The sequence below is a fragment of the Cyrtonyx montezumae genome, unplaced genomic scaffold, assembly GCF_038088225.1.
Source record: "Cyrtonyx montezumae isolate F1298 unplaced genomic scaffold, pur_monq_1.0 scaffold_8, whole genome shotgun sequence".
In the NCBI taxonomy this organism is placed as follows: domain Eukaryota; kingdom Metazoa; phylum Chordata; class Aves; order Galliformes; family Odontophoridae; genus Cyrtonyx; species Cyrtonyx montezumae.
This window is the reverse complement of record NW_027072089.1, coordinates 20824872-20849391: the sequence shown is the minus strand read 5'-3', so window position 1 is coordinate 20849391 and position 24520 is coordinate 20824872. Positions and strand designations below refer to the sequence as shown.

Here is a 24520-nt window from a genome sequence, read left to right as displayed (position 1 = left end):
GAGAAAATTAAAAAAGAAAGTAATATCGGCATTAGTTGAGTGATCAGCAGGTGTACTACATGGTAAGAATAAACGGGATGCAAATGATGCTTCTTTCTGACTTAGCTAAATTCTTTTTTTTAATACAGCATCTGATAGTAACTAACTGGGTCAAATTTGTATACATTTAAGAACTGTAGGATGGTAATAATTTAAAACTGAGGAAGGCTGGATTCCCAAATCTCAGAAATTGGTGATGCTTGATGAGTTAAAATCTTGCCATGTCTTGCCCCGGTGTGGCCAAGAATGTCAACAGTATTCTATATGAAGTTTCCATTGAACTGTTCTGTTAGGAATTCATAAGTTCTTAAAACGTGATGATAGGGTGGATTTACCTTTTCTCTTGCTCTTCTTTGAAACCTGTTACTAACACAGACAGATGCATAACTCCAGGTACTAAAATTTCTTAACTATTTGGTGCATTTAATCTTGAAGAGAATAAGTTGCCCTTTGAACTAATCTAATTCTAGCATCATTGCTGGCAGGTAAGCAGGTGCTGGGAGATGGACTGTTCATGCCAAGAAGTGAGGCTTCTGACGTATGGCAGCAGTACAGACGGCTGAGTTATGGGTGCTTTTTTAAAATACATATTATTGGACTTTCTGTAGCTAATGAAGAGTAACTGTAATCCATCTCACCTTCCTCCTGCCTGTGAAAAGTTTCAGACCTTGCTAATGCATGCAGTGCCATTTATTTCGATTGGCAGTGTGACCAACGCTGTGGCCTAGCCAAGCGTTCAGATAGAAACATACACTTCTGTGTACAGAAGACTGTAGTACTTCAGTTCATTGCTTGTTCCTGTCATTAACATTTTTCCTGTACCTCAGTTCTCAGAAATGGCATAGTGCAGTTTACTGCTTAATACGAGAAATGAAAGCTGTAGCACTGTGCAGATTCTTCTGCTCACTGGCCAACCCAACAAATATGATCTTTCACATGGTGAGAACCAAGCTGTCAGCCAGATTTGTTGTGTTCAGAATTCTGTCTTCTAAACTTCACGCAGTTTGCTTAGCTAATTCCCAAATGTTTTTCATCTCTTGGGCTGTGCAGGTTATAGTCTCTGTATTTTGCCTAAGTAAGAAGGCAGTTCAGCTCCCTCCTTAAACAGGTTTTCTGAATGCTTCTGTTCAATACCACACAGCTAAGCTCTGCATCAGGTAAATACAGTAATAAGGAAGGAATAGAAGAGCATTAGAGATGAGGAACAGAGCTGTGGGGCACTGGAGTGGTGGGAGATGCAAGGAGAAGAGTTTGGTTGGTTTGGTTGGTTTGGTTAAAGGCTTGGTGAGGTGAGACACTTCTCTTTTTCAAAGGGACCAATTCGTTCTCCTTTAAGGGAAACTGATGGGCTTTTTGTTTCATTTCTGCCTTTTCACTGGAAGTCTTAGGGGGTTTTATGTGTGTGTTCATGTATTTATTTAAACATTGTACTTGTCGCTGAGGCTGAAATGGAATCAAATGGGGCTAAAATACAAATGAGACATTGAGTCAGAAGTTATACCAGCGAACATTTTGTTATGGAATGCTCAGTAATTGATGCTTTACATATAACGTGCAGGCATTTAAGTTAAATTTGCAGAAAGAACCTTTGTTTTATTTTGTCAAAGGATATTTAGCTGCTTTGGGAACAAGCAGCAATGCAATGTCTGTCCTCTCAGTGCAGTGCTGCATGACCCAAGTGGAACATTGGGATGAGCAGCTCAGCTGCAACAAGAGCTGGTATAAATCACAGATTGCAGCATCAACCTACTGAGGCCTTGAATTTTCTTGTGGAAAATGAGATTTTGCAGGTAGCTGGCTCTATTTCCAGTGGCAGTTCCATCTGCAGAACGATTCTGTCAGAGGGATGCCCCTTAGTAGGCACTGGGACGTCCAGTTCAGTAGAAACAGATGGTGGAGTCTGTTAGCACTCTTACCTCCTTGCCAACAACAGCGAGGTAGAATTTGAAGCTGATTCTCTGCTATGGTTTTTGGTGCCTCTTTTTGTAAAGCTAAGAATCTAAATAGTTATTTGGTTAAATTTTTTTACAGCTCTCATGCTAGGTTAGTCCTGTAGCTAAAATCCACTAGCATTTCCTGCAGCAGTTGGTGTCTCGTGCACTCTTAAGAAAGAAGACTTTTTGTGTGAGTTTCTGTAACGTTTTGAAGTATACTATAATTTGATCTTGAAGAAGCCATGAGCCTGGATATAGATACTAGGAAAGGTGATGTTCATGTATTTTTCTCTGTCCTTTTCATGTATTACAGTTCTAAATAAAAGGCTAAAAACTCTGTCAAACTTATACAAAAAAAAAATACTTTCAAGGAGAAACATTTATTTTTTCAAATCTGATAGTTCGACAAATCCTTACTAGACATTTGTGTTTAAATTTTCACTGATTTATTTTTTGGCTATTAGGTGAAATGTGCAAGACTAAAATTCCAGGCATCCATGCTATATTTGGAAGAAAAGTCTTAGCCCACCTTGCTATCTCTGTAATCAGTCAGCAAAATCAGATTTTAAACACAGTGATAATTTTAATGAATTAGTTTTTAAATGGCATGAAATAGAGCTCCCTAATTAATGTTCTGACAAGATAGAAGCATTCTCTAGCTTTGGAAAAAGCTAATTATCTATGAATTCCTTTTTTTTTTTTTAACTGAACAAGATAATGTAGCTATTTAAAATTATTACAAATATTAAAAACAAACAAGTGGGTGGGATGTAATTTAGCATGTGTTAATAGTTTTCCAGAAGTACCTGCCTGTGTTCCTGTATTACAGCTGGGAAACATGGGCTCCTGGGAAAATTCCCAGAAAACTTCAGTAGAGCTGTGGTATTCTTCTGAATTACATATGAAGTTTTTTTTTTTTAGTCATGCTGCAACATTTTTTTTAAACTGTAATGCTTTAGTTTCTTTTCATTTATGGATTTAATAATTTTGTGTTTTAGTCTATAAATATATGCTTTCATGTGTCTGATGTTAAGCTAAGTTGGTTGGCAACGTAGCAAAACAATTCTGTCTTTCTTATTAATCCCATAGGCAGCTTTTGCAAATGTTTTTATTCTGTTAAAGATTGCAATGAGGCATTAAAGCACATTTAGAGGACAGAATTCCCTCCATGTCTCCCTCATGCCCTTCAAGTGTGGTACTGTGTGTTCTTAGTTCAGGATGCTGTTAGAGCTATTTAGTACCCATCCCAGTGAAGCTTTTTACGTATTCTTCCTTTGCTAGTAAGAAATTGTGTCTGATTTCTTGTATTCTGTACAACCCATGTTTTTCTGTCTTTTAAAACTGGCTTTTGGAGAGTTGTAAGAAAACTGTAAAATCACTGTAATGCTTTCTTTCAGGAATTACAGCGGAAGTCATAGTGGTAGCCTCTTTTGATGAATTGCACAGAAGAGCTCAAGAGGCCAAGGGGAAGATTGTTGTCTACAACCAACCTTTCATCAGTTATGGGGAAACTGTGCGGTACAGATCTCTGGGAGCAGTGGAAGCTGCTAAGGTTGGAGCAGTGGCATCCCTCATTAGATCAATTGCTTCTTTTTCTATTGCTAGGTAAACATTTTTTTATTTCCTCCCCGCATCTCACGTTTCAGCTTTTACTTTGCATATATCATTTCTGGGTGGGCATTTTTGTTTTCTACAACTTAAATGTTGCCAGTTATGAGTGGGTGTTCAGTTTTGAAACTACTGGCTGCACAATATTCTTTTCCCCTGTGCTTTGTCATTCTTTCAAAATGTTTTCATTTTTTTGTTACTGATCCAAATTGTGTGATTTTTAAAGAACTTCCTGTATTCTCAAGGCTACTATGAATATTCTGAAGTAATCAGAATCAAATGTCTGTGGTGACAACATGTGAGTGATAGCTGTATATTTGACTGGAGTGTATGTGCATAGTTTTTACTGTATTGGTAATTTTCCCAGCACTAGGCTGACATGTACTAGATGAAACAGTAGTCTGCTTCAAACACCATTAATTCAGAGCACTTCAGAAGTAAGATTGGTAATTCTTACTCTGTTCTTTAAATGTTATAGGCTGAAACCATGTTTCCTTGTATTTTTAGATGTCTTAGTACGTTACCTACTTATCACATAGTTTTACTTCTGAAATAAGCCTTTTGTTTTGTTTTCTGATTGGTAAGAGAATTCCTTTTTTATCTGAAGATTTTTTCTGACTCTGGAAACTTATACTTAAAATTCTCACTTGTGCTGAAGAACACAAGTTGAGGCACAGAGATAAAATAAAGAGTCCAGCCATCAGGTACACACTGTTATTAACATAGCATTTTTAAAATGTGACACAGTTATTGGTGAGCTTAATGCCTGCAGTGGGCTTTGTTCAACAGCCTGCAGGCTGAGATGAGAGATCACATAGGCTCAGAGCTGAACTGAGGCCTGTGGATGATGCAGAAACGTCTCCCTGCCCACCCTCTGGAACTTGAGCTACAGGCTGAGCAGGAACCTGTGTGGTGGAAGGCAGCTGCGTACTTAAAGCCATGTCAGAGGGAAAGCTTAACTGTCTGGCAACAAAACCCCTTACATGAGGTGGCACTGAAGAGATGCATGGGTACTGGTGGATGACAAACTGTCCGTGAGCCAGCACTGTGGCCTTGCAGCCCAGAAAACCAACTGTATCCTGGGCTGCATCAAATGATGGTGGCCAGCAGGGTGGGAGAGGTGATTCTGCCACTCTACTCTGTGAGGTGAGGCCTCAGCTGGAGTACTGTGTCCAAATGTGGAGTCCTCGGTGCAGTATGAGACTTGGGCCTGTTGGAGCACATCGAGAGGAGGGGCACAAAAATGATCCAAGGAATGGAACATCTCTCCTATAAGGGCAGGCTGAGAGAGCTGGGGCTGATCAGCTGGAGAAGAGAAGGCTCTGGGGAGTCCTGATAGCAGCCTTCCAGTATCTAAAGGGTGGCTGGAAGAAGGAAGGGACAGACTCTTTAGCAGGGTCTGTTAGTATGGGACAAGATGAAATGATTTTGAAGTAGAAGAGGGAGTATTTAAGGAAAAAGGTTTTTATGGTAGGGATAGTGAAGCATTTTAACAGTTGCCTGGAGATGTGGATGCTCCATTCACGAAGACATTCAAACTCTGGCTGGACAGGACTCTGAGCAACCTGCTCTATCTGTAGGTGTCCCTCTTTGTTGCAGGGGAGATGGATCAGATGACTTTGAAGGGTCCCTTGCAACTCAATTCTAAGACTCTTAAAATTCTAAGGTGCTGCATTTTGTAATACTGTTATGTTTGGCCTACGTGTGTTCAGAGTACTGCAGGCTATTTGTTGCCACCAACAGCTGCCTGTTAGGTCTTTACCTGAAGATTCATCATTGTTTGTAGCTAACCTGACCCTTGAGTGTGTGCCACACTGGAGACATGTCCTGTTGGAGTAATGGCACGGTTTCTTTTTTATGTCTCTTCCTTGGTTTTGTTGCTATAAAAGTGAAGGAGAAGTTCTTCTCACTGGGAAGTGAGAAGTGGTGTAGCATTGTGTCTTTCTCGTGGCTGAGACCAGCATTTGAAAGCACTCTTGAGTCCACCATTGGAGTCATAAAGCAAGAGGTCACATCTGAGCAGTATGAGAGTTGTGCAAACCTCATCATTTGAGATGCTTCAGAAAGTTTGAAAAATGAAGTAATGCTGACTAATTGAATTGGATCATGTGCTAAGCTGTTGGTGTTGTTGCTTGATAACATTTTTATATGCTTCATATGCCCCTAAAGAAGCTGACATTACCTACTTAAATTGCTTTCTTGAAAATACAGTATTTTCAGTTCAGCTACTGTCCAAACTATATTAGTGCTCCACAAATGTCACAGTTTACAATATATTTTCTAGTACTAATAATGCTCTAATAAACCTAATACTGTTGAACAGAGAGCAGAATATATTTCAAAAGACACTTTTATGAACAAAAAGTATCTTTTGAAAATAGTCTTATTTGTTATCGTCAGAGAACATTGTAATTATGACCTGTTGATTGTCTGAAAACCAGAAGATGATCTGAGCTCTGATCTTTCCAGTCCTTTTTTCTGGCACCCTGCAGGGGTATTAATTTGAAAGCTACTTTTTGCATCTTCTGTTTGCCAAACTGTTTCAGGAAGTATATTCTAAAATGTAACGGAAATTTTAGAGATGAGAAACAGTGGCAGAGGCTCAAGGTAGTAAAGCCTGTTTATGAGATCTGAAGACTGCATTACAGTTATTTCAGAATTGAATGAGAAGATAGAAGTAGTTGCCAAATGTGAGTTTGTTTAGAAGCATTGAATACTTAATCTATGCTGTGAGCTGAGGTGTCAAAAGCAATTTCAAATTTAGATGCTGCCAATAAGCACTTTTTTCATGAAATGTACTTTCTGTCCCTTCTACACTTACCTTCTCTTAGGGATTTCTTTTAGTGAGGGAGGAGGAATTGGTTAATCTACTTTTCCCTGTAATAAGAGTGGTATTCAGGCCTGGTCTGTCACTTCTGCCACACAGTGATGCACAGATCTGTGTGCCGTGTCTGTCAGGAGGCATATTGCTGCAGGCAGTATGGATTCTCCTGCATCTCCTCCTCCTGTGTTTTCTTCTGTTCTCTATTTGTGTCCCCTTGTCAGTGTTCAGCTGTGCTGTGGACTTGGCTGGAATATGCTGCTTCTCCTCCGCCAGTGTCTGGGGCTCTGCTTGCTGGAGCTGCTTTTTGGAATGATTGACTGCAAATGCTGCATTGCTGGAGAGAACAGCAAGTTAGAAGGGTGAGAGATGAAAGGTAGAGAGCTGATGAAAGGCTTCTTAGTATTGCAAAAGAAAGTCCTGCAGTCTTCCAGTTTGTACACTACTACTCTCTTGACCAGAACCTTCTCTTTGGAGTGCCCCTTGTCCACATGAGTACCTATATATGAGTAACTGATAATGGTTTTATGGCAATTTTCCAAAGCAAGCATATTAGAAGAAAGTGTCCCCGTAATACTGTCACAGTTTCCTCAGGTCACTGAAGGGCACAACTTCACAGTTTTCCATCAGCTATATCAGTGTGCTTTTTAGTGTGTGTATTTTATTTTATTTTATTTTTACAGACTGCAACCTATCTTGAGCAGGGCCTTTTGTCACTCTATTTGCAGTAGATTAAGCTGGCTAAAACAATGAAAACCCCTTCATGGTGTGATTTCTAGGTGATCTTCCAACGTGAACAATATTGGTAGGTTAAAAACAAGTACAGTCTAGTAAATTAGCATCTTAGGCTTATTAAGGCAGGTTATTAAAGTTTACTGACAGGATGGAATTGGTAACATCCCAGAGTGAATGAAATCAGTGTTCTCTTACTTGGCAGCTCACTGACTGTTCCTTGGTCCAGAGCTGGCAAGCAGCTACCATGCTGTCAAGGGCAAAAACTGTGGATCCTGAAGGGAACCTTTGAGCAGAAGTAATGTGGGCAGCATATTTTTCTTTAAGGCATGGTACTATAGCTGTGAAGGGCATAAAACTGCTTAGAGTCTCGGGCACACTGAGTCTGAATGAGAGCAGGAAGGAATGAACTTAAACATTGCTTTGTTTCGGTTAGTGCTGCTGCCATTTCATCACTGATAGTGATTTGTTGTCAAGTTTCAAGGGCTGAATTGGGTTAGGGTTAGGACAAAATGCTAATTGACTAGGAAATAAAATCGCCTACGGCCTGTTAGGAGAGGAGGGTAGTTACATGGCTTGTGTTACCATGTTGTCCAGTTGTTCTGTCATGTTAGGAGAGATCTTGAAATTGTCAATGTTTTGTGTTAGAATTGAATGGTTCTCTTGCTGCTTCATAGGTATCATGTTACCAATGAGTTCTGATACTTAAGAGAAAGACATAGCAACAAGTGAGTAATTTTGCTTGTCCTCCTTGCAAATGTTATGTTTATGACAACCTTTTTCCCAGTAGCAAATTCCAAAGTGTTGTTAATTTGGTGGTGAAAACACTAAAATCTACATGTCAGGAGTAACAGAACCAGAACTACTTTTAATGATCCTTCTGAAATAACACATATTATTGTAACTAATCAACAGTATCCATAGTATTTGGCTTCTTGCAGAAACCAGGATGTTGACTTTTTTGTCTTTAGTAGCTTGACTGTACTGTGATTAATGGTCTTGTACAAATTACCATGTGTAATATGTACATTTGCTGTTGTGTGCAATGAACTGATGAGTGTTTCTCACTTTGTGGTGGACATTATAGCAAAAATACTCAGTTTACAAAGCAGGGTTAGAAAATGTGATTGTGATAAGGTAGCCATGACCCTACTCTTTTACTTCCTAGCTGTAAGTTTTTAGAATGCCTTATAAGCAAGGCAGTAGGTATCTGTTTGCTGTTAAAGCACTCTATTACATTTGTCCTGTGCCCAATATGCTGGTATCAATCTGAAACTGTAACAACATCTTTCTGTTCCTTGAGAGCCACAGATTAGATAATGTCATAACGCTGTAACTTTCTCTTCTTTTTCCCATTTTTTTTTACCACACTTGTTTTATCTGCTTTGGCCGTATATGGTAACATATACCATTTGTGTATATACATTGTACCCTCAAAAATGTATCTGGCATTTTCATTTCCTCTTCCGCTTTTCTTTTCGTTCTTCACTGCTTTGTAAACAATTTGTTCCCTTCTTGATCTCTCTGGCAACACCAGTGTCATTTCTTGGCTCTCATGTGCTGGCACAGTGACTTTTTACCACATCACCTCTTCCTAATGCTAATGCTTGGTCTGCTGCCCTTGGTTCCAGATGTGAAGCTTCCTTGTTTTGTGGAAGGTTTCTGCGTCTAAGGAAAGTAAGGGTTTCGTGGAGACATTCAACTTCTACTTTTTTGTCAAGTTTTCTGAAGTCTGGAATAGCACAGGAGTTTTGATAGGATTTCTTCTGCTTGTATTTGAGGGTAATTTGTTTGTTTGTTTTTTAGCAAGGAGTTGCATTTGGCCTTTGAAATGGGTGTTTTCATTCAAGTGTTATACCCTCTGATTATGATAGGTGTCCCAGAGGCTCCTTTCCCTCCTGTTCTGCACCTCCTTCCACCACGTGTGCCAGTAAATTTAATTTTGCTGCCATCTTAGGAGTCTTTCTTTACTGCTGTGTTGAAACAAAATTGAATTTCAGCTAGTAAGCACTCCAGAGAAGCAATGGGCTATAGCCTGTACATTAGCAGTTCTTTATTAATCAGGGAGTCAGCTTGACATAAGTCCATCCTATTCATGAGCTCTAGGAGAGTCCCTCAGCAACCTTCCATCTCTGTGTATGAATCTAGCTGAGCAGACCTGTATTCTCTTCTTTGTATAAGACTCTGTGACACAGTCAAGCAGGTAAGATATGTCACTGTGCCCTACAAGGCTGCCTCTCTTCTGTGTTAAATGGCCTGGGTCACCAGCTATTAGTACATTTCCAAAAGCTAACCTGCATCATAAAGTAATTTCAGCAGCTCTGCAGCTAACTACTCCTTGATTGCTACCTTTTAATTTTTCTTTTAGGTATTTAATAAAGCAATTTCTGTGAACAGATAAATCTATGTTCACACTAAGTAGGAGTTAGGTTTGCCACCACTTTCTTCAGTAACACCGTCTGTTGAAGCATGAGACTGGCCATCCTTATTTCCTTTAATTAAAAAAATAGATTTTCTTGGGCATTTGAATTTAACTAATTTTTTTTGTTGTATCTGATACCCATTGAAAGGAAAATAATGGAATTGTTTTATATATACAAAATGAAATAGGATTTTGGTATGATTTGTTCTTGTAAGTTTTTCCTTCACTTTCCAACACTCATAAACCCTTCTTTTGCCCTGAGATAGCATCCTGGTATCTGCATGATCTAGGCTGTAGAAGATATGCAGCCTCTGTGGTGTATCTGGTTGCCTTCAGGGATGGGATTTGCTGATGCCTGCAGGATGCATGACTGGAGAGCAGCTGGCATGTACATTCCCTGGCAAAGTGCATAGGCTTCGTGTACATGGAACATCAGAACCTTGGGTGCTCTTGAGGTTTGTTTTCCCTTTCTTAGTGCTGTGTATGTTCAGGAAGCTGCAGTTATTCTAGCTTTTGGCTTGTTAGCAGATATGGTATATGAGTTAATTTCCTATGGTTTTGCTCAGTCCTCTCAATTTTATTTTGGCCTTGGGCTTAAAGTCATTAAGGGATGGGATTAAACTGGCCTTGGGCTCTCAAGTCAGTAGGTGTGGGATATATTTCAATTCATCTGTATGCCTGCTTTCCTCTTAATTTGGTCAATGAAATACTCTTGTATCTTGTTCACTTGGGATTAGAAAAAGTATTTTATTTGTTGTTTGATCTTCATCCCCTTCTGATTGCTAATCAAATTTACCCTTTCCTTATTTTAAAATGATTTTTCCCCCTGACTGTTTAATAATAATAAAAAAGCACAGTTAAAGCTTTATTACTTTAGGTGCAACAACAGAGACAGAGCATGTGTTAGCAGTTGGGCCATGCAGTGTACGCTGATGGTGTGCATCTTCTGGCTTAGTTTCACTAGAATGGAATCCAGAACTTGCACTCCAGGTGGATCACTTCAAAAGCTCAGTCTCTATTTGCACTGAAAGGCTGTGGTGATGTACCTTGTGAGACCCCCAAAACAGACACGTAGTCTGCATGATATTTTAAATCGTTTGTGGAATAGCAGTCAGGCGTATCTTGTGTGATAGAAGAATCACTTCACAGGTACAAGTTGTTGCTTGTGATTGTCAAATCTAAGAGACATGAACTGAATCCATGTTTTCTGTATGTCACAGAAAATGAACTTAGGGATCATTAGGAAAGCTGGGGAGAGACTTTCTATAAGGGCTTGTAGCAGCAGTACAAGGGGGAGTGGCTTTAAACTGGAAGAGGGTTGATTTAGACTAAATATCAGGAAGCAATTCTTTACTGTGAGGGTGGTGAGACACTGGCACAGGTGTTGTAGTAGGCATGGACGAGGCACTGGGATGTGACGCGACAGGACCTCCCCTGCTCTGAAACTGATGTGCTACGTACTGCTTAGGGGGCTTAGACAATGCTGGTTATGTATATAATGAACTGTAGTGCCTCATTAAATGCCATTTTGCCATTTTCTACATCACCATACTGGTGTCTGTTTGGCTGTGGCCCTAGTGTGGGAGATCACTCGCCCCCGGCGGTCTGACCTTCAAGAACAGTGACTACACACAGGTTGCCCAGTGAGGCTGTGGATGCCCCCTCCCTAGAAGCATTGAAGGCCAGGCTGGATGTGGGGCTATGACAGCCTGCTCTAGAGGGAGGTGTCCCTGCCTATAGCAGGGGGGTGGAACTAGGTGATCTTAAGGGTCCCTTCCAGCCCAAACCGTTCTATGGTTCCATGATCATCACTGCCTGTCAGCTACGTGTGGCAGCTTGATGCTGATGAGTATATGAAATCAAACATTATTGTTGAAAACTTTTTGATGGAATGGTGGAACTGGATTTCCTTTTTGTCAAGGAAAAACACGGAGAAAGATCTGTTTTAAAGGGAGAAACTCACTGACTTAAGTTTCCAGAAGTAATGTTTTCCAAAGGATGTCTGGGACACGAGACATTTGTTTGAGTGTAAAAGCAAACTATTTCTGTAATCCTTGAGTGAAAAAAATAACCCACTAAATTTACCTTTTTTCCATTTCATTTAATGGTCCTCAGCTGGTATCTAGGATTTTTCTTGTCCACTTGCAATGCTCTGTAATTTGGCTACTGGTGATCCAATTGTGCTTCTAGGGAGCTAGCAGTTGTCAGAAAGGCTGAATATAAAGACTTTTCATGTATTATTTATGGATCTGAAGCCTTCATTTATTTTACTCTATAAACTTTCTTTGCTCATTACCATATTGTGGTAACAGAGAACCTGTTGTTACTATTGCCTCGTTCTGGTTTTCAGATGGCTTTTCTCCTCTCTAGCAGGTGAGTTTTATGCTTACAGGGGTAAAGTGGTGGCTGTGGATCATAGAATTATAGAATCTTTTGAGTTGGAAGGGACTCTTAAAGGCCATCTGGTCCAAGCCCCTGCAATGGATAGGAGCACCTACAGCTTGGCCCTTCCAGCCTGACATTGGATGTCTCCAAGGATGAGGCAGCCATTATCTCTCTTCATAACCTGTTCTAGCGCTTCACTATCCTTACTGTAAAAACTGTTTTCCTTATATTCAGTTTAAAACATTCCTCTTTTAGTTTGAGACCATTCCCTCTTGTCCCATCACAACAGACCCTACTTTGGGGGAAAGGGTTTCAAACTAAAAGAGTTATTTTCTTTCACTCGAGGGGGAGGGAATGCAGTCTTTGTCAAGGTTGTTTAGAACTGATCTCTGAGGGAACTGGAAAACTAATCAGCCTGGTTCTCCCCTGCCTGATGTTCTACACGCACTCTTTTGATGCTGTAGAACTGCTTTAAAAAGCCTTCTTGTAAGTAGGCAGCACCTTCTAGCCACTTTGTTCAGGCTTGAGGAGTGTGCAGGACATGAAGGCAGCAGGAAGCTGAGCAGTAGCTGTGGAGGTGTAGTAATTCTGCATTGTGAAGGAAGAAGCAGGAAGCAGTGCTGTCTATGAACACTTAGCACTTAACAGCAGTGCAGCTGCAAAAACTGTTCGTAGGAAACCTTACAGGGAGAGGTTGTTCTTGAACAATATCCTATGGTAAAAGGGTACAGCAATATTTTCTTTTGTTCTCCTCAGTGACCAGAAAACAAAGATAAAGTGCTCATTTGCAGTGTAGTAAGGGGAAATAAGAGCATACCATGTTTTGTAAGTCTCTACTGAGCTTGTGAAAGATTCTAGTGATGTTCATAGCACTGTGTTGTCTTGCTCCCCTTAGAGATATGAGCTGGCAGAGTACTGTGGGATTTATTTTCTTGCCCTGCACTTAGGGGCTTTCCCTACAAGATGTCTCAATATGTTGCTGACTGACAGTTCATTAATTTTTACTTTGCTTCTTGTGTTCCCTGAGGGCCAATGTGCCAGACTACATCCTGCAGTGCAAGCTTTCTGCTCGTTTTTGGGCAAACCCTGGTTGACAGCCAGATAACTTGCATATCTATAAGAGAAATGGAGCCCTTTTCTAATAGTCTACAGTCAATAAGATGTAAAAAAACCAGTTTCATTCTGCCTTTGCATTCATTGCTGGTTCATGTATATAAAGATGTTGACCTTATAAAACTGCCACGTCTTGAGTTTCTTGTACTGAACTGTAAGGAGTTACAGCTGTGCTTGCTGAGAATCAGGCACTGGGAATTTTAGCACTTTTCTGTGATTTCCTGTTAATTTAACCCTAATCACTTCTGGCATTCTTCAGTACTGTTGTCCTCTTCTGTGTCTCTGTGAATATCTGTGCCTATGAAAACCCCATTAACAAGTTCAGAACTGCCTAGCATCATCATGGTGTCTTGTTCCATCAGTTACAGATCCTGTTTTAATGCTCTTGTGTTATTTGAGTTTCCTGATTAAACTGACAAGCATCTCACGAGTATGTGAAGTCCATAAATATAGAGGACAAAGGGAAAACCTGACAACAAAACTGCAGATAAAGATTTCTGAAAGGGATCTGAGTAATACAGCACCAGCAAATTATTTTCACAAGAGGTGTGTCTATTTCTCAGCTGCTGATAAGAAGTGAGAAACTTGTAGAATGTCATTTCATTTTGCTATAATCCTCCATGTTTTTTTCCGTGGAAGTGTAGCACTGAGAATTTCATCTGGAGAGGTTATCTCCAGAGCTTGTGAGCATGTGACTCTGGACAACTGGAAGAGCAATACCAGAACGTGTCAGAATAGTGCATTATTGGTGTTTGGGGTACAAGGAGCTGTGAGTTGAACTTGGTGATTCTCATGGGTTGCTTCCAACTCAGGATATTCTGTAATTCTATGATTATAATACTCACCATTTAAAAAATAAATAATAATTAAAAAAAAGGTATTGACAGTAGGGACTGTACTCCTTGACATATACTGGCATTACTCTAGTAATTTCAAGATATACTGCAACTCAGGTTTTTTTTTTAATTAATTTTGATCTGAAACAGTTTGTATTTGTGATCTACTGTATAGATTTGCCTGCATATCCAGTTTTATTATTTTCATGTCCTGATTTTTCAGTCTGTGCTGTCCATTAAGTGTCGTTTCCATTTCCTATACTGCTCATTCTTTTTCATGATCTTTTTGGTATTGTTCTTGACATATGGGTCTTATTAAAAAAAATCACCTACAGGTTGCTGAATGGTTTTATTATGTGGGCATTAATGTTTAATGTGCGAAACATGCTGGATGTACTGTAGGACATCTGTAGTATTCTTGTCAAGGTTTACTGCTAATTTCTGGAAGTGAAAACAAGTTTGTGTAAGGACTGACTGGTTTTATTTGTTCTAAAACCTGTTTGATGTTTACAACAAAATGCTTTATTCCAGTATGTAGCTTTTTATTTATGACCTGTAACACAAACAAGCAAACAAACATAGGTGCCACTTGGTGAATACACCTAAGGTGGTATTCCACCATTAATATCCATAATCTCTCTGCTTTATGCACCAGGCACGCAGAGGATTTGGAAGCACTGTTTCCTCATTTTATATTGCCTTGTTTTCTTAAATGTGGGCAGATATATTGTTTGCTCCAACATATCATGATTTCTCTTTACAAGAATGGTTGCATTGTTTTCCAGTGGTAGGAGACCTCTGGTTTTCCTAGTCTTCTACTTCCTATAGTTGTGCTTGTAACTTTCCAGTACGGTAGGATATTTCTGTGTTATTTCATTAAATGCAATCTTCACGGTCTCACCCGGCTGCATTAGCTCTAGGATGAGGTATGTTCAGGCATTTAGGTGGGATCAGCTAGGCCTGTTTGTGTAATGCAACTAGAGATTTTTGGTGCAGAAATTTTGACTTGTGTTCTTAGGGAGTCAGTCACTAATTCCATGATTATTGCTTAGAATTATTTTCTAAATGTATCCTGATGTTGATAGCCAGCAGTAACACTGGGCTCTTCCTTGTAGGAGTAATGCTTTTTGCCTCCTATGTGTAGCCATTATGATTACTCTAATCCTTTTCTCCAGCTTTGCTTTCCTTTTCAAATCCAGTCAGTCACGTGAGCCTCTCTCATCATGTCTATCTTGCTGCATCAAATACTAATTCTTTGATCTTCCTGCAGGGTAAGGAAAAATGGTGAAGATCCTTCTCCATCTGGTTTATTAAATAAGCAGTGCTAACTCCTGTCTCTGCTCTGCCAGTGATGCCAGCTTTGATTACTTGCCTCTTGTCTTAAGGCACCTTATACTTTCCCTCATGCTGTTTCTATACTTAGGAGGATGGTGCAAACAGAAAGCTGTAACACTGCTCTCTTCCAACATTCCTTTTTAAACCTGACTTTTGGCTTGGTATTACAGATCATACCCACATGTAATTGCCTGGGTAGGTGAATAAGGTCTGTGACTTCTGCTAAACTGCTTCACCAATACCTTGCTTTTCTAGTCACTCTCAGCAGTAGTTATGCATTGGCTGAATGTTGCAAACACTCTGTGGAGCACAGAGGTATTGTCTTTGATGTGTTTCTGTTCACTGTTAAACACAGTTGAACTTCGACTACAATTTCTGTTCTTTTTTATCCTGATCACAAAAAGAGAACAGTTATTCTAAGAATAGGAAACAAAGGGATCCATGCAATTTTTGGTGTACTGTTTTTATATGGACTTCATTACATTAGTGCTCTGATGCCTACGAAGTCAAATGTATCTCAAGAAAAAAATATTGAAACCATTGTACTGTTTAGCTTTGGAAAATCCAGACTGATTCTAGACTTTTGTGCACTGCACAACAAAAGATGTGTGAGGGAGAATAATGACATGAATTGATTAAAAACAGGGATTCTGAAGTTCCATTCATCGCTCTGCCCTTGTGTTCCCCTGGGATCCTGAGTAGCTCACTGCTGTTTTTTTCTTTCCCTGTTTAAAAAGAGAAGTAATATTTTTGGGACACCAGTATAGTGTACCATGTGTGCATTGTTTGCTGAAAAGAGACAGTGTTAGAAGTTGATTCTTCTAAACTTTGATCAGGTTGATGATAATAGATTACGCTGTAATTTTCCTGTACCAAAACCAGTAGTAGCTGTATTGGGTGGCTAATTCTGATCAATAATCCACTATATAACCATTGCTTTATGTTATGTAGTAAAATGTGTGTGATTATTAACATCTGCTGGATTGAGAATCCTGGTTGCCTTAACTGAGATCTGCTGGAAGGGTCTGGCAGGAGGCAAATGACGGAGAATACATACATTATTTTGAAATATCACATTTTTAAATCTTTACATTCAAAAATCTTTGGTTGACTGTAGCACAGAGTATTTGGATTTTGAATTTAATTCAGTAGCAAGTCTCCATGAGATTCTTGATGCTTCTGGAAACAGTGTGAAGGTGCTGGAATTTCATAGAAGTACAGGGTTTTTCTTAGTAGCAGATCTTTATCATCAAGGAGAACGTTAAGGTTAGAAATTAGGTCTTGGGATTGAAATGTGATTGTGGCAGAGGTCTGGGGCTGAGAAGAAGGATGCTTACAGTAGGAATGTAAGGGAGGCTTTAATAGTTGTTCAATAACCTCTGTATTGCTTGCTCCTTTTCAGAGTGTAGACTGTGGTATTTCTTAGAGGAGGGTCTGTGTCACTCTTCCTGGAGCCTTCAAAGAACAAAACAACTCTTAGAGCTCCCAATTTCAGGCTCTGAGAAGGCTGTAATGGATCCTGGGAAGGCATGGGGGTGCCAGGAAGAGTTTGAAAGGACCAGGAGCTTGAGTATATGCTTCTTATCTCCAGAGAAGGGTGTTAGAGGGAACTAAGTTTGTGCTTGAGCAGGGATTCAGCACTGTCCAGATGTTGCCAGCACCTGGAATCTAATATCCTGATCTGCTGAGTTCAGCTGAGAGATCATCAGAGACCGAACGTAACTCCACAAAACTATTTGTTTGTCTTTTTTTCTCTTTGCTTAGTTTATAATGTTGAAAATTGAGGAAAACAGAAGTTGTATGCTGCAGTACCAGAGAGAATTCTGATATTTCAGTGTTGCCAGAAATGTGATGTGAATAGGCATACCCACGAGAAAACTTAGCAGAGCTACTTAGAATAATAAGTGCAGCTGCACTTTATGATTTTAGAAACATAAATGTTTTTCAGTACCTAAAATTAGGCTTCAATCATATAAAACTTTGTGTGGTACTTCTCAGCAACACTCAGTGATGGATTCTTTAACCCTTTCCCGTATAGAGCAGTACATTTTATTCCACTGATATTTTGGTGTTACTTACTGTTAGACTTGAGAGTTAGGAAAAAGGTAACAGAGTCCAGGCAAGTGGGAAAAGCTGACAAGTAGTTGAAGAACATCATTGCAGAGCATCAGAGATGTTCAGATAACGCTTTTCCTTAAGATTTTCTATAGAAAGGAGAATGCCATTTGTTCGTCTGAGAGTCTTCCACATAAGGGGTCTAAATTGAAGTAGCTAATTAGTCATATATTTGATATATATATTTCATATATATATATTTTTTTTTAAGACAGCAATTTGATATGTTGAGGTCAGTGTCAGCTCACTGTGTGATGTCCTTGCCTGTGTATCTGTTTAAGCAGAAGGTACAATGTAGAAGGAGGTTGCTGTTTCTTTTAGATCTGTTTATGAAATTTATGGTCTTGGTGTTAATCACTAAAGATCATTGTCATAGTTTTCCTGCATAGTGTTCTTTAGGCACCAAAAGTCACTCCTATTTGATCTTTCAGTGTCAGGAAGAAAATTCCCTGTTCTTATTCTGTCATTGTTCTGCAGTGCTGCAGAAGGTGGGCTTCTGTCTTTTTGTATCCCGAGCTTTGAGGCCATACTTGATGTGCAGTGTGTGTATGTGTGTGAGTGCAGCTGACTTGCTGAATGCTCTCCCTCTTGGAGGCTGCCTGAACAGGAGAGTAGCACCCAGAGCAGGTGGTGAGGAGGAAGCCCATGGTCCTCCTGCACAGCCCTATTCTGGAGCTGTTGGAGGGAGAGATGCTGTGCTGTCTCATTTCATTTGGTCTTGAAATCTTGTAATGTTCCTAAATCCAAATTGCTTTCTCCACCACTCTTTTGACACATATGCTTCTATCTCTTCATTAAGATCCAGAAGTGTGTATTTAAGTTTACTTAGGGGCTGTTAAATTCATGATTATTGTAGTACCTTCCAACCAAAGCCTCCAGCCTGCTACCTTTTATAAAAAAAAAGTTTTCCTCAGCAACATGGATAAACGAATAAACTGGAAAGAAAATGGCATCATTTCAGGCAGTTTTTCTTACAACAGAGACTCTGGTAGGCACTTCTAATTGGATTCTAAAACGAGCCATAAAATGTAAGAGCAGGGTGGAGTGCAATCTTTCCCTTTCAGCAGATAGTGAAGGAATCAGCATATCTCCACAATTAAACAGAAAGAGAACAAATCTTCAAATAATAAGCAAAACAGCGTGAATAAATAGAATATATTACAGAGCACAATAAACTTGGTATCCAAAACAAAATAGGAAGAGAGGAAATATTGCCAATTGACCGCTATTTCTTTTCTTTTCTTTTCTTTTTTTTTTTTTTTTGAGGAAGGAAAATGTCTTGAGTTCTTAAGACTTAACTGTTTTATTAGGAAACCCCTACGTTCGTTTCCTTGTGGCTGCCACTGTGTTCTGTGAATTTTTCCTGCACACTCCCAAGGACACCAGCAGCACAAAAGGAACCCAAAGTGTAGCAGTCATTCTCCCCAGTATGGTTTGCCCTGGAAAGATTCTGTTCAGCCCAACACTCTGTTTACCAGGCATAGCACTAATTGCAGGGAGGGGAGCTGTTCAGAGGAAATATAGACCTGCTGGGAGATTTTCTGTTTCATCTGATTTAGATTACAAAGCTCATGGGAGAATGTGCAGCAGTCAACAAATACAACTGGGGAAAGAGTGCTCGTGCTTGGCATGACATTTTGCCATGCTGCTCAATATGTAGTCCTAATTTTGTGGAGTTGTAGCATTTTAGTAAGCTTTAAAAATATGTTCTGTTGCTAAATGGAACTTTTCTGCTTAGTGGGTGCCAAATCTGAGACTGAAAAATTCAGACTGTATCTAACTCTGAAGTGAAAAGCAGATTGGTGTGTGTTTTGAAAATAAAAACATAATGTTCTATTGGAGAGTGATTTTGTCAGGTTAATGTACACTGCTAGATAATGTATCCTGAACACTCAAAAATTTGCATTTTGTTTAACATTTTGTGAATATCTTTGTATGATATGTGAACTGAATGGGCAAACATAGAGATCAGGTGATGCTGAAATATCTGCTTTCATGTGGAGTTACTGAAATCTCTTCCTGTAGGGGAAAAATAGGTGTGATATCTTTTCAGGTTCTTTTTTTTTTTTGGGGGGGGGAGGGTTTTTTTGGTTTTTTTTTTACTAATTTTTTGTTTTTCTTTTGCCCTCAGCTGTTCTTTTTTTTATTTTTTTCCACTCAAACACAGTATGTATTGGATTTTATTCCTTGTTAACAAATGTTCAGTACTCTATAGCAATGAAATCTATGGGAGTAGGAAAAGCATTAGTGTAGTGAAGATGTTTCAGAGATTCAGCTTTCTTCAGAAAATAAAAGAGGCTCAATGAGTGTCTTGTGGTAGCTTTTGGTTTCTTTTGCTTTGCTCACTGCTTGAGGCTACATCCACTCAGGTCCGTTGCTGTTTCTTCTCATATTCTTTAAACCTTTTCAATTAGTTGGTTTTTAAAGATTTATTTTTTTATTTTTTTAAATTAATTGTCATGAAAGCTCTACTGATTTTCTGTGAACGCCCATAAACAGCAAAAAAGATCACTAGATTTTTCAATTTCCTCTCTTCTGTTTCACTCCTGACCTTTAATTCCACGTGATGATAGTATTTAAGTTATCATGTCTAGTTTTGCACTGTTAAAAGTTCTCTCCTTTGTCTATCTAGATGGTTGCCTTTGGTGCTCAGATGCTCTTCTTTCTCCTGCTGTTTCAGGGCTGTTGGCCCTCTGTCATTCACATTCCTATCTTGTGTGTTTTTCTGGACTTCCCTTGCATCCCTGCTGACCCTAAAGCCTTACTTTTTAAACTGTAAAAGTGTATTTCCCTGAGGCCTTGTGTTGCAGCACCAATCTGTTGTAGAGAGAGGCTATCCTTAAATATATTTCTGTTTAAGATAGGCTTCTATTTCAGTCTTAGGGACAACAGTGCCCAGAGAGTGTACTACTCTGAAGGGTGTGAGGTGTAGAGAAGGAAGAAAGAAAAGCACCATCCACTCCTTCATTTTTGAATTTTGGATTTTCTCCTGACTCCCCTCTATTCTCCTCATCAATCACTTGATGAAAAGGAAGAATTTTCATGGTGAGTTAGACCAAGACTGGTATCCTTCCTTCCTAACCTTTTTTTTCAGTTCTCTGAAAGCTGTTGGCTGCATGCTGCCCTTTACCCACCATCCTCTCTCTGAAGGGTGAGGTGCCTGCCCTTCCCATGCCCTAACGCTTTACATTCCACGCTGGAGGAAGGTAAAGCTCCAGTGTCACTTGGTGTATATGCCTGGGAATGGGACACCATTACCTTCTCTGTTACTCACTGTCTGCAATGAGGCAGAGACTTGGACACACTGATGTGGTAATTGGTCCTTTCCTGAAAGCTGTGATGTCACTTCACGCCTGTTTGTGGATGAGCATTTTAACATGAGTATTCATTACTGACAGTAATGAACGGTGAAGAACTTATGAAGGCCAAAAAAGTATTTTGGACAGCTGGTCGACTACAGTTTGCTTATGTATTGCTGGCCATGTGAGTGCTCCTACATTCTCTGCTTTCCAAATAAAGAAAATGTGTTTTCTTTTGTGTTTGGATTTATTTACATCCTTCCTGTAGGTATAAAATACAGCATCTATTAGCAGGGAGCTTTTTTAATCTGTCCTGTTACTCACTAGATTCTGGTAATTGTGAGGTCACTGAAGATAAAATATGGATTCTGCTCAAGGCTGAGAAGCCAGGAGTTCAACAAAAAAATAAAAAGGAATCCCTGAAGCCAGAAGTCTTGCAGCTGCTGGCAATTAGGATTGTTGCTGGTGTTCCCTCCAGGAGCCCTCTGCTAGCATACCTATGGTAATGTGCAGCAGGCAGCTGTAGTCCCACAAGGCAAGGATGTTAACACAGCAGGAAAGAGGTTGGTTGTTCTTGTTGAATACAAGAAGGCCAAACAGGTGCGTGGCTTAAACGGTTCCCTCAAGGTATTGTCAGCTGCTGGAGGCTCCATCTAATGCCTGCAGGATGCAGAAAGCGTCTCACAGCAGAAGAGCAGCTGATGCAAACCTCCACTTCATACTGAAGTTCGGGGAGGCCAGTGCAAGCTGTTCCCCTTTCCCAGCAGTCTTACAGTCTGGGAATGAAACTCAGTGGATTTGCTCCATTTGATCATTTTTTCATTAACAGTTGCTTTCTGCTTCTCGTTTGACAAAGCGTATCTAATCTGTGCTATTTTTTAAAAAGTATGTGGTTGTCATAGAATTCTCTGGGTGCATGTGGTGCTGGATGTTAAAATGAAATACAAACGTACACGTTAGTTGCATTCTGTAGCCTAGCAGATATGTAATTATGTCAAAGCTATTATGCTTATTTGGTAAAGCCTAATTTTAATGAATGCCTAGCACTGATTAGATGCAGTTTTCCAAATGTTTTAAATGGAGCCCATATGGTTACAGACTGATGCTGTAGTCTTTTTCAGAAGGAGTTTTCTCTGGTAAGACCAAACATCTCTGGAGTCTCTTGCACACTTTGTTACACTTTCAGCAGATGCTACACCAATTAAAGGTTGGTACAAGTAATCTGGAAGAGACTGCATAACTAGCTTGCCTGACAGCAGGCAGCTATATTATCTTTTATAATTGTACAAGATTATATGATTACTTCATAGTTTCTCAGAACTTTCTGTGTGTATTTGTGTTTTGTTTTCAGTTTAATAGCCTCGCTATTATTTCAGCTTGCTGTAAATCAACAAATGAAATCCTACAAAGCCAACATAAAAAGTGAATAAAGCAAGAGAATCTCGGGACAAATGACGATAGAAACAAAAAATTAGGCTTAATTTATTTCCTTTATATTTTGCCAAGTGACTGTAAATGGGTAGTAGTCTCAATTTTATTTTTGAAGACCTAATTCTGAGATTATGATTACATTTGACATTTTGGTTTATTCTGTTATGAGTTAGGACATCTTGGCCTCTCTGTCCAGATAACAATGAGAATCTTGAACCAATGTACACAATGTGTGCATGTGCCCAAGAACAAGTTTTGTTTTGTAAGGACTCTGCTGCTGTGTAGGTCACCCGTGGTGCTGGAAAAATTTACTCAAGTAGATTTTCACGTTTGCTATACTGCTACTGGTGAAGAGAGGGGACCTGGACAAGCTTGAAAAGTGTGCCCACATGAACCTATTGTGAGATTCTACTATGCCCTGGTGAGGCTTCACCTAGAATGTCGTGTCCAGTTCTGAGCTCCCTGGAACAAAAAAGTCAGGGATCTCTTTGAATGAGTCCGGCGGAGGGACACAAAGATGATAAAGGGCCTCAAGCATCTCCCCTATGAGGGAAGGCTGAGTTACCTGGGTCTGTTCAGCCATAAAAAAAAAACAAACAAACAACAAGACTCAGAGGTGATAGAGGTGATCTTACTAATGTTAATAAATATCTCAAGCATGGGAGTCGAAGGGACATGGCCAACCTCTTTTCAGGGCTGTGTGGGGACAGGACAAGGGGAGACTGCCATAAACTGAGGCATAGAAAGCTCCACACCAATATGTGAATGAACTTACTTCACAGTGAGGGTGATGGAGCAGTGGCACAGCTGCACAGAGAGGTGGTGGAGTCTCCTCCTCTGGAGACGTTCCAGACCCGCCTGGACGCCTACCTGTGCAACCTGGGCTAGGGAGCTGCTTTGGCAGGGGGTTGGACTCAATGGTCTCTAGAGGTCCCTTCCAGTCCCTTCAATTCTGTGATTTAACAATCACAGAATCACAGAATTGTAGGGGTTGGAACAATACCAAGTGCAAGGTGTTGCATTTGGGTCACAGTGATCCTAGATATGTGAGAGCAGCCCAGTGGAGAAGGGCTTGTGTGTTCTCGTGGATGAAAAGCTTGATGTGAGCTAACAGTGTGTGCATACAGCCTGGAAGACCAACAGTATCTTGAGCTGCATCAAAAAGAAGTGTCCAGTCGGGAGAGGGAGGTGGTTGTCTTCTGCTCTGTCCCTGTGAGGCCTCATCTGGAGTACTGTGTACTGATGTTGGGACCCCGGCATAAGAAAGATGTGGAGCTGTTGGTGCAGCTCCAGAGAAGGTGACAAGAATGGTAAGAGGGCTGGAGCACCCCTCCTGTGAAGAAATGGTGAGAGAACTGGGTTTGTTCAGCCTAGGAGAAAAGCAGCCTCTGAGACCTCATAGCAGCTTTAATAAAATGGAAGAGAGGAAATCTAGGCTAGATACTGGGAGAAAATTCTTTACTCAGAGGGTACTGAGACACTGGCACAGGCTGCCTAAAGAGATTGTGGATGCCCCATCTCTGGAGGTGTTCAAGGGCAGGTTGTATGGGACCCTGGCCAGTCTGATGTGGTGAGTGGCAGGGCAATTGGAACTAGGTGATCTAAAGTCCCTTTCATTTTATTAATAAGTTAAGGCTATGATCTTACTATGATTAATAGTAGTTAAACTAGAAATTAATATAGTTGTAGTACAAGTCAAGAAAGTATTTTAATTTTTAAGTCAATAATAAAACAATTATTCAGTTTACATGTGGTTAGAATAATGAATGTTGCCTGGGTCCTGAAGAAAATATATTGTATGTATGTAACTGGAGATTCACAATGCGTTAGTGTAAGGGGATAAACTGAAGTTACTCAGACAACCTAGATTTTCTATTTCACAACCCAGGGTTAGGGTGAAGAATTGTGCAGTGGGATGTGTGTATAGATGTGATGGCTGAAATAGATCTTTGTAATCTTTCACACTGATTTTTTTTTCTTTTCTTCTCTTTTGGAATCGTGTTAGATTTCTTGAAAAACCATGCTTACTTGTACCTTTAGGATACTGTTAAATTTGCCTGAGGCTTCAACCTGAGATGTGTTTTCTATTAGAGCGTCCAGTTTAGCTTGGAGCACTGTTTCTTAGGTTTATTTGTCCTTGGGCATTTTAGCTTACCCTGGAGATAAGGGTTGGTAGTCAAGGAATGAAGTAATGAACCATGCAAGGTCAGCTAACACAGTAAAAATAGTTCGAACATATCTGACACCAGCAGCACATCCCTTCATCATCAGCTTTTAGTGACTCCACATTTGATTACTTTATTTGGAAGACAGACTAATTAACTAACAGCCTCTTGACTGTTTTTATCCTTCCTTTGCACTTTTCTGTAAGATGCAAAACACGTTTTTTTCATACTCGTTTCTTGACATGCGCTTTCAAGAGAGAATATTTTATTTGTTAGAGCCTCTAC

At 39.9% G+C, this 24520-nt stretch overlaps 1 protein-coding gene across 2 annotated transcripts in view; it reads left to right on the top strand.

The window, feature by feature from the left end:
* The window catches only part of CPQ (carboxypeptidase Q), a 159177-nt gene that overhangs the window by 28002 nt on the left and 106655 nt on the right, over positions 1-24520 (top strand). For both annotated transcript variants that reach the window (XM_065751691.1, XM_065751690.1), the window contains exon 3: positions 3371-3578. In XM_065751691.1, the coding sequence (XP_065607763.1) occupies positions 3371-3578 (208 nt within the window). The remainder of the gene's footprint in view (positions 1-3370; positions 3579-24520) is intronic.